The sequence below is a fragment of the Cyphomyrmex costatus genome, unplaced genomic scaffold (assembly GCF_001594065.2).
Source record: "Cyphomyrmex costatus isolate MS0001 unplaced genomic scaffold, Ccosl1.0 scaffold214, whole genome shotgun sequence".
Taxonomy (NCBI): domain Eukaryota; kingdom Metazoa; phylum Arthropoda; class Insecta; order Hymenoptera; family Formicidae; genus Cyphomyrmex; species Cyphomyrmex costatus.
In genome coordinates this window covers 98,784-109,715 of record NW_017276192.1, presented here as the reverse complement: position 1 = coordinate 109,715, position 10,932 = coordinate 98,784, and the positions used below count along the sequence as shown (strand labels likewise).

The following is a 10,932-nucleotide window of genomic DNA, read 5'->3' as shown; positions in this document are numbered from 1 at the left end:
TCTTATATAATTTTTTTTTATTAAATTTAAAAAATAATATTTTGCTACGTTTTTCGAAAATATTTACTATATTTGTACCTAGATTAGATAATCACTTCTTTAAGCAATAATGGCTGTATTTCTTCAATTTTTTAAGCTTTGTGATATTATACATATATACATATATATAGACTTCAGAATTATTTCTTATATATATAATATAATATTGAGATGTATGTTCCGACATACACTGTCAATAAATATCTATAATATAATACATAAGATACACTATACATTTTTAATACTGGTATCATCCCTGCACGAAAGTGCAAATCTTGCCGCCAAATGTCGTTCCAGCTGTGGCGCGTCACGTGTTCATTGTTGACGTCGTGTTCCGTTACTTTTTATCGCTCTTTTATAACTGCAAGGACCTATCGAGAGTCGAGAATGCATCGGTGCAAAACGTCGTCGCGTTCGCGTTTATTGGCATTGTCCTAGTAGTCCTAGTACCCTTACAACGGAGAACATTCGTGAAACAAATTCTACAATGACGAACGGCATTCGTCGTCGATGTCATTGTCATTATTCGACGCTTTGATAACCGCGAAGATTCGAGACGATCTACCGATCATCGAGATTGTCGTTGTGGCAACGAACGAGATGCCACAGCGCGTAAAGTATTATAATGTACGAGTAGCCGTGATGACTTCGCACATTTTGAGGTTAAACCCGCCGCTCTCCACATGTTTTCCGTGTTCGTGTCATCGGCAGGAGCCTTAACAACGTAATAATGACGTTTTAAAACGATAATTGCAATAATTGCTGTCTCATTGAGGAGCGATAATACCAGCCTAAACGTGATGACACATTATCTTGTTTCAGTTATTGTGCAAAAACATGGCTTTGTTACGATACTTGTGGGTCTTGTTACTACCAGGTGAGGCGTGAAAGCATAGAGAAGTATTATACAAACCCACTAAACACAAAGAAAATAACAGTAATATTACATCACAGTATATTATAATCTTTCATCAATATAAATATATAGCATTATGTCATAATAGTTTTCCACTCATCAACATAAGTATTTAACATTATCAATACGAATAAAAATGTAATACAAGTTGTACATAGCAATTATACAATTGTGTTCTAAAATTTTTAGCATAATAAATTTTTGAATATAGTCTATACTGTTAAGTAGAATATTATAACAATTGATGTAGTGTTACTATTATGTAGTTTGTATTCAGTGACAATGTTTTCATTTTTGTTACTGTAGATTATATATGTCATTCATATTTATAGTTTTGACATGCGTTCAGGGAGTCCTTAGGTCCTCAACACAGGATTTAAAAGTACAACTCAATCAGCAGAACTCATTCAACTTATCATGGACGTGAGTAGCTTGTTATGAGTCGCTAACTTAAGTTATTACATTGGATTGCACTATAGATTGAGTACTTATAGATTTTATTGGCTATTATATTAGAAGTTATATTAGTTGTAATACAAGCTGTTATATTGCTCTTAGGACATGTATGTATTGACAGTGCTGATATTTGAAACTAATATGTTTGTTTTATATCACCTTCACCCATATTATAAGCTTACATCAATGATTCTAAGCATGCCATGATGACAGAATTTATTTTGTCCCCTTTTATACTCTAAAACTGATAACATCTAATGATATTAAAATGTAATATCATCTTCGGACTTTATACTTTATCATTCAATTACAGAATGATAAATTAATGATAGCTTGAATGATAGGCTCATGTCAGTGTGCTTGAGAATTGCAACCATGCGTATATACTAAAAATGAGATTTTTTACTAGCCATATCTTACTTTGCAGGGAATCATTACAACCTGATAGCAGAACTGCACTCGTTACGATAGGTGTACAGCATCCTGATCTGCTATCTGTACACCCATCAAGCTTTTATATTCCAGACTCAAAAACAGAATGGGTTATTTATGTTAAAGGCCTGAGTCCAGGTCATTCGATTGTTAGCACTAATGTAACCCCCAGTGATATCACAGAGTAAGTATATGTACTCGAACATTTTATAGAGATTTCACGAACTTTTTTTTACATTTTGATTAAACATTCCAATCGACTGTTGATATTTTAAATAACAGTTGATTACGAACGTGTATATATATTATTTGATATAAGTATTCATAATCAAGTATTGTGAAACAATAAACAGCGGAAAACAGCAGCGACCTATGGCACTGATGTCTTCGTTCCCTCCCTATCTTCGTGACTAATTGCGAAAAGATTCAGAAGATCAGTGTTACATTCACGTTTCATTGCACTAAGACTGCTAGCTAAGACTGCACAGATAGCCTTTTGACCTAAACTTGTCAACCAAGCTGTAACTTAAAGTTTCGTTAGTCTGTCTCCAGATGTTGAACAGATTATTTCCTAGTTCAATTGTAGTGTCTAATAATTACCGTGTTTGAATAATTTTATATATAACTTTATATAATTTATTTATAAATAATTTTAATATTTTTGTATCATTGATAAGTAAAGTTTTAAATATACATATATCAGTGATGAAATATCTGCAAATTTCAGAATTAATGCTACTATTTATTATAAATTTGTTAGTATTTTTTAAAATCGATTTTCAAAAAGTGTTGTGTGAAATAAATTTACCTCAAAATTTGCAATAATTATCAAAACTGTTAAAAAATGTCTATGTATAAAATTATTATTATACCACGAGATCAGTTACATAATATCGATTTAAAGTGAGCAAATTCTATTTCTTATTCTTATTTAACATAATTTTTTAAATAATATTTTAATGGTGTGTGCATAAAAATAATTTGTATATCTCTTTTTAGTTTTTCCCAAGCGTTTGTTAGAGTGACAATAGAGAAATCAGATACGTTATATCACACTAGTGCTGTGGTTGGATGGATATATTTTTTAGCATGGAGCGTAAGCTTCTATCCACAAATCTATATTAATTATAAACGTAAAAGTGTTGTGGGTCTTAATTTTGACTACCTATCACTAAATCTTGTCGGTTTTCTTATGTACGCACTATTTAATTGTGGCCTCTACTGGATACCTGAGATTGAGGTAAGATATTACCATTTGTTTCTACATCTTCAATGAAATAAAAAAGAGAGAGCTAACATTGATACATTTTCATAAATAAATTCTTTGGCAAAATATGTAAAATTAAAACGCATATTATGACGATTAATTAATTTATTAAAATATTTTCAGAATCAATACTTCGAACGATATCCAAAAGGCTTGAATCCTGTTCAAATCAATGATATATTTTTTGCATTACATGCAGTATTTGCTACTGCAGTAACTGTCGGACAATGTTTTATTTATGAGGTAACTAAACGTCGAGACAGCATGTATATTTAAAATAACTATTTGTAAAAATAGAAATATAATCGTATTTATTTTCACTTCAGATTGGTAATCAAAGAGTATCAACGACTGCACGTATTATCCACGGGATATTTGCGACTTTTATACTAATATCTTTGATATTATCTTGCGTGAAGACAATCCAGTGGCTCGATTTCCTCTACTACTGTAGCTACGTTAAGCTCAGCATAACACTTATTAAATACGTACCGCAAGCATTTTACAATTATAGAAGAAAGTCCACTGTCGGCTGGAGTATAGGAAATATATTTTTAGATTTTACAGGTGGCATTTTATCAATGCTACAGATGATTCTCAACGCTTATAACTATGGTAAACATATTTTATAAACAGATTTATGGGTCAATTCTAAGTAGAATCGTAAGACGTACAATTGTTAGTATCTAAATATCTACGATTTCTTGTGTTATATGGTTAATAAGAAGTTGTTTATAAAAATAATGTATAAAGGTATAAGCATCTTAAAGTTCTTGTAAGTCTTACGAGAATATGTTACGAGTCTTACGATTCTATTTAGAATTTAGGCATTACTTTCGTCTTGTAGAATATGTAAACTAATTTTTATAAGATATTAACATCATACATTTTTATCTCAGACGATTGGGATAGTATTTTCGGAGATCCGACCAAATTCGGTCTTGGATTCTTTTCTGTGGCATTTGATGTATTTTTCTTAATTCAACACTATGTTCTGTACAGGTATGTATATATGCATGCTTTAATATTGCTTGCGCTTCGCATCCAATCTATTTTGTTGCATAACTGTTTTAGAAATGAGCCTGTGCTAATAATAAAATAAAAATAACACTTTGCAAGTTAAGCTTTTATATAAGATTCAATGATTGTGTATTAATATTTGTATGCACGTAGAAAGTGGAGATGTTGATATTGTTTTGTATTGCACTTTTGATAGTATGTTAATAAGCTTATTAATTGCATTATTTAACTATTAATATAACAGCGGGCTTTGATACTTCATATATCGATACTTTACCGTATTATTTTAATTACATTTTATTGTATAAACAATATACACAATGAGAGATAACGTCTCAATACGAGAGTAGAATATCCATTTATTATTGAATTTCCTTAATCGCGTATGTATATATGACATTTCGTTTTATCTATTTAGTGAGCTACGTAATTGTAGATGTGACGTAGAACAAGACTTTGATTTTACAGACATAGCGATGAGAAGATGATTGACCTGAATGGCAGAATATAGCGACTCTTCGACGAGGACTTAATTTCCCTTCCTTAAAATTCTTTCCTAATTCATATTTTGTATAGATGTTTTTATATATTCATATAAATCTTTACATGAATAATTTCATTTATCATTATTATGTGCATAAGATATAATAGAAAGTATTAATATGTTAAATTATTCTAACCCACGCTCATACAATATTGCAAAGCAATAAACTCTTTTTATTGTTTTATAATAGATAGAATATAAAATTTAAAATGCGTGCAAAACGAATATATACCAACGTGCGCGATATTAAGACAAATGCAAATTTTTGTATATTCTTTTTTCTTCTCAATATTGATATTTATGAAAATATTTTACGAGAAATCTGTTTTAAAAAATCATATAAGTAAAAAGTTTGTATATCTGCAATATAAATATTTTTTACTTTTATAATTTTTATTGATAAATTTTATTTAATTTTAAGTAAACATATATGAATTAATAGCTATGACAAAAAATATAATTTATATTTTTTCTAAACATTATTTTGAATATTTTTATTGAAGGTATTTAAATTAAGAAGATAGTACAAATTATTGTCATAGGACTGTAAAAAATAATTCTAACATTGAATTGAAATAGTGTTGAAATAAAAATGCAGAGAGAATAATGCAATCTTACGAAAAGTTTGCACAAATGACATATTTGATATTTATCAAATTATAGAAAATAAAGAATTGTATTTAGTAGTTTATACATTGAATATAAAGTAAAAACACTACATTTAAAAAAAGATAGTATATAGATGTTGGAAGATTTTTTTCAATACAGTTAAATTTTTGTTGAAGGTTCAGAGAATTATATTGACGTTATAACGAATGATTATTATTGACGTTGTTACAATAAAAATAATATTTCACCGATATTTATGTCGACACAAAGTTCCATTTCCATTATATTCACATGGTTCCATTTGTTCATTACGCATCAAACTAAATCCCCACCCGAGATAATTACAGATGGTATTTTACATACTAATGTGATATATATTGACACGTTATACTATATGTCTAGTATAGTACGTTATATATTTTATTTAATTACTACAGGATAAATGTAAGAATCAAGGTTGATCATTCGCATGAAGCATGTTCCGCGTTTATTATTATTATTGTTATTATTAATAATATTATTATTGTTGTATTATGCATTGAAAAGAGTTAATTGTTGTAAGTTTTATAAATTGCACGATGATAAAAGACTGCGGCGATTTTATATCTATAACTTGGGAGAATAGTTGTCCAAATAGATTTGGGTGCTAAATACGATTTTGTGTGTGTCATCTAGTGTTGAATGTGTGAAAGTGTGATTTTATTTTCATTATGATATAAACATCTATCCCAGACAGCACATAGTTCACAATCGGAACATAAGACATCTTAAGGATCTTTTATGATATAACGTTTATGTTCAGAGAAAAATACAGCGATAGCAACAATAAAAGTGACAATTATATAATTTTACATGTAGAATTAATGTATATAATTGTATAAATTAATATATACGTAATTGAATATACTATTGAATAAACTATTTAATATATTGCAATAATTATATAAAGTAATTTATTTAATTATGTACAAGACATAGTAGTGGCAATTATGAAAAATGACTTAAGGATGTTTTTATAAAACGTTATATCCCGAATTTTGGACCATGATGCTACTTTGAGAATATCTTCGTTTTTTCGTCTCGAATCACAAATGCATAACAATATCTAAAAGGTTTCGTCGATAAATATAAGCCCCGTTATTTCTTATGTAACATTATATTGACATAAATCGAAAAATTTCACGACAAGAGTTTAATCGCGAGATTAATCCTCAGGCTCTTTGAGGAACAGAAGGATTAAAATTCTTTTCAGATAATGCTGCTTCATTTAAATGTATAATAACTATTCGCGCGAATATAATCATGACGAATGATTATGAATATACATATGTATATGCAGACGAAGTTTCTACTTGTACATATCTTCTAAACGAATTGTAACGTTAAAATAAAAAAAGTAAAGTTGCCAGTGCTTTCCCCTTTTACTGCTAGTAGGAAATGGCCTGCACTTTGATTCCCGTATTAATTCAGGGAATCGATTATGTATCTTGAAATAATATGAAAATTATAAAAGTGACAAGGCCATTAGAATATTTATAATTTTATTAGTTGTGTCGACTAATTTTTGGTGTGTCACCTACTGAATCTTGCTTACTTTTGTAATTTTTAGCATGTATTAGGGTCACAACTTTTTTTAATTTGCGGCACATTAAATAATGGTTTAAATTTAAATAATTTTTTACAGTTTTTAAAATGCTTTTTACTTTAATGCCTCATTCGCTATTTCGTTTCTTTTTACATTTTTTTTTAGAATTTTTGCGATACACTTGTTGAAATTAGAGATTTTCTAATCAAAGTCTGACCATGACAAGAAGTCCAGTGCTTTTGATAAAAAATGCGACTGATATGTTTTATCTGGCTCTGCAATGATGCAAGAGAAAAAAAGAATGTGCTGCTATCTTGCGCTGATTAACGCGATTTGAAAAAAAATGTTGGATCATAAGTATGCTATCTCATGGCCAGACTATGATTGTTTTCCTTTAGGAGACACAGTCACACAAGTATCGTATTATCTCTATTATTCAATGAATAATCAATACTATTAAATTCATAATGTCCAGTTATATCTATATAATTTGAGTTATTTGTAAACATGTTTGTAGATCGTCACTGCTCCTATTCGATATGTTATTAATTTAATTAATAATTAATACAATAAAGTTCAACAATTTAAAGATTCTCAAACGCATGATGAAAAAATTATACGTTTAAAATAAAGCGGTTAATGACAATTTAAAGCACTTAACCAGTAAATCAAATTTTGTCCTAAATTCAATTCTGTTTAAATTTAATTTTATTCTATTCTTTTTTGCATTCTTAGGACAAATTCTAATTAATTATAACCAAATTAGCTACTATACTTATATATTTCTCAAGTTGTTTCATGTCACTTCTTACGCCATAATCAAACGTAAAAAAAATTTAGTTGTAATTATAAAGTCGTAAATAAATCGATCAATCAGTTAAAAGTCTTATATTTTAAAATGCTTAACCATAAATGGTCGATATACTTATTATCTTACGACTACAACTTTTTCACGATGGCCTTAACTCATGAAAATTAATTAAATTTGACTCAAATTGATTAAATTTAATTTATTGATAATTTAATTTATTATGTACTAAGTGCATAGATTAATATGGACATTACTTTGAAATTACAGAAAAGGATTAATTTTGATATAATATAGAAGTTATAAATAATAAAATATATGATTTTAACTCAAGGAATGAGTTGTCATTGCTCCTTTGATATTTAATATTGAAGAAGGATAGAACGATGTTGGTATCGATTTTACTTCCTAAAAGGACAACAACCTCTGATTAAAGGATTCCTAGTCAAAAAAAACCCTGAGATTACAATCGATCTCCAGTTTGCTAACTCGACTAACTCTACTAATCAGCTTAACATAGTTTTTTTAACGATATTTAGAAAATTTGTGTACTCCTTCATCTCTTTCCGAGCGTGCCAGGAGATCACGAATCTTCGATGTGCTTAAAAAAATATGTCGCAATATTTTCTTTCCTTGCAGAAATCGCGCAGACTATGCTGAGCTGCCCGGCCATTGTCAAGAGGAGCCCGAGGGCGCCTGCAGCGCATGAAAATACGAAAAATCGCTTGTCGCATTGCAAAATCGTCCCCCTGTCAGAATGCTTAGGAGTAACGCTCGTCGCAACGCTGCACCCCTCTCTCTTCGTCATACGGCACACGCATAATATCCCATTTACGTCTCGCGAGAAGAGGACGTGGATAGCCATCCATGTCCTCCCGCCTCTCAATCGGAATCGAGATCAAAGAGAAATGACTTACCCGAAGTCGTATCTTCCGTCGTCAGCTCTCCCGGCAGTCGTAGCACCTTCACCGCCTTATGGAGACGTACGATCGCCAAGCTCTACCGATCAAGCTTCCTTTCAGGACGAATCGCACGCGAAAAGCACGCACCGCTCATGTATGTACACCGCACCAAAAGAGACGCGTAGACTGCCGGGACCGGTAGCGTCGATTACCGCGCTTTTTAAATATATCTCGATAATCGCAATTCGATTCTACGGCAGCGCGCGCAGCCATCGCCGTTCATTCGCAGTGCCTGATCGCCACGTGACCGTCCCGATAGTCCAACTGCGCAGAGCTTCAAGTCGTTGCATCAAGACTCTCGTCTCGTCTATCGTGTCGGCAGGTAAGCTTCTTCCATTATCTCCGTAAAGTTTTGTCGCTGTCTTATAAAAATAAACTTGATGGTTTAATGAGATAATTTTAAATGATCGTATAAACAACGCGTCACTATGCTCAATATTACCGAAGATGGATAACATAACCTATAAAAAATATAGTAAACACCAACTAATGTCGAATTCTGTCAATGCAATGTTTAAACGATTATAAATCCAATAATGATATTACTACCTTGAAGTGACCGGGGTAGATTGCACCTTTACCTTACCTTGGTATTTAACAGAATAATTTTATCATTGTATAACAGATAAAGAGAAGATTATCTTTAATGAGACTTTTTAAAATTATAATTTATAGGAATCTCTAATATCATTAAAAAATTGTTATTTTGTAATCAAATTATACTTGTGGATAATTTAAATAAACCTTTTGAAATTGACATTAAAATCTATATAGCAATCTTATTGATTGGCTTTATAAGATATATTTAAATATATTTTTATTAAAGGGCACTAACATTAATTTCAAAGAACTAAAATAACATCATTCGTAAAAAAAACAATACTGAGATTATTTTAATAATAGGAATTCAAATTTGTAAGTGTAATAGAAAGAATATATTTAATTGGATCCACATACAATGGATCCACCGTCTGCTCTCCATAAAGTTAATACGATGCAATCAATAAATAAATTATCAGAGTTTGATTGGAGTTGCCTTGTCATCATGCATATATGTAAATAAATTTATAATTAATAATATTAATAAATGATGTAAACTATAGAGATATTTCCTTATTTTAGAATGATCACTTCGTTTGCACGAATTGGCAGCTCTGCGACTGTCCTGCACAGAAGTTTTAATTGTTGGACGGCGGCAATTACGAAGAAGCACAGACCGGTATACGAACGGACGTATCCTACAACACTTGTTCTTTCTGATGGGAGTAGTATAGAGATCGAATATCATGAGCCGCGGAAGATAATAGTCCTACCATTAAATCTCGCGGAACTCACAGAGGTCGAAAAGAAGAAGAGACTCGAAATGCGTAAGCCGAAAACTAAAATAGTTATAACCGAGGAATTTGAGGATAGCTTTGATGAGAATAGATATCTCAATTTTAACAAGTGATTACATCTCAGCATTTGAATTTTTGTGTATTATAAATATTATTACGTGAAAATATATATTGATAATCCATTGAAACCTGTGAAGGTTTCATTTTTTGTATAACGTAATGTGTTCCTAGATAATTCTATATATTCATTTTCTTTATATTAGATATTACTATAAACTTTTGTAATATATTGAATATACTAAATATCATAATTGAATACTAGTAAATAAGTTTAATTATTTCTATAATTATTGAACAGTACTGTAAAAATTGTACTTATAAAATATGACGTGTTATGGATGTTACGCACTGATGTAAACAATGTTCTGTTAAAGATTAATTTCTAATCTTTGTAATAATACGATATAAAAGTATACAAAATAAAATTCTATACAACGCGAATATAATAATCTTCTTCTCCGTTCCATCTTTCTTTCCCACTATCGATTGCTTAGATTGAAATTTAATAAAATATATTTTTTTCATAATGTAAAGAGAATTATATGCGTGTATGAAATGAACGTAATAATTCCTCCTTGAGTTTTATTGGAAATGACCTTGAACTTGTATTGCAAAAGAAAGTAGACTATACGCTACGGAAATCGAATCGATTACAGACCCCATACCGCTTTCGAATAATATTCCTTTCTCATTGGTCAATAATCGTTTGGCTAAACTTGTTTTCACATCCGCATGAGGGGGCCTTGTAGCCAGGCGAGGTGAAATTCCTTTTAACGCGTGACGGATGTGGGCAAATTATAACAAGCTCCTTTTTTCAAGTAAAACAGAATTTCGTCGCCTTGATTCGTATACGCATTACATTTTGTTGATATCTTACGATTGCTTCGGATTTGTTCT

The 10,932-nt window shown here is 30.4% G+C and overlaps 2 protein-coding genes across 2 annotated transcripts; both read left to right on the top strand.

Moving 5' to 3' along the window:
* The first annotated feature begins 595 nt into the window (after nt 1-595).
* Nucleotides 596-8,399, top strand: Ctns (lysosomal cystine transporter cystinosin). Its single transcript, XM_018539400.1, has 9 exons — nt 596-763; nt 862-916; nt 1,288-1,378; nt 1,839-2,027; nt 2,843-3,083; nt 3,234-3,353; nt 3,437-3,725; nt 4,010-4,112; nt 8,316-8,399. The coding sequence occupies exons 2-9, from the start codon at nt 877-879 to the stop codon at nt 8,383-8,385; spliced, it is 1,143 nt and encodes a 380-aa protein (XP_018394902.1). The 5' UTR covers nt 596-763; nt 862-876; the 3' UTR covers nt 8,386-8,399.
* A 448-nt stretch (nt 8,400-8,847) lies between these two features.
* On the top strand, nt 8,848-10,166 carry mRpL55 (mitochondrial ribosomal protein L55). The gene is made up of 2 exons (XM_018539402.1): nt 8,848-8,960; nt 9,761-10,166. The coding sequence occupies exon 2, from the start codon at nt 9,762-9,764 to the stop codon at nt 10,086-10,088; it is 327 nt and encodes a 108-aa protein (XP_018394904.1). The 5' UTR covers nt 8,848-8,960; nt 9,761; the 3' UTR covers nt 10,089-10,166.
* Nucleotides 10,167-10,932: the final 766 nt, after the last annotated feature.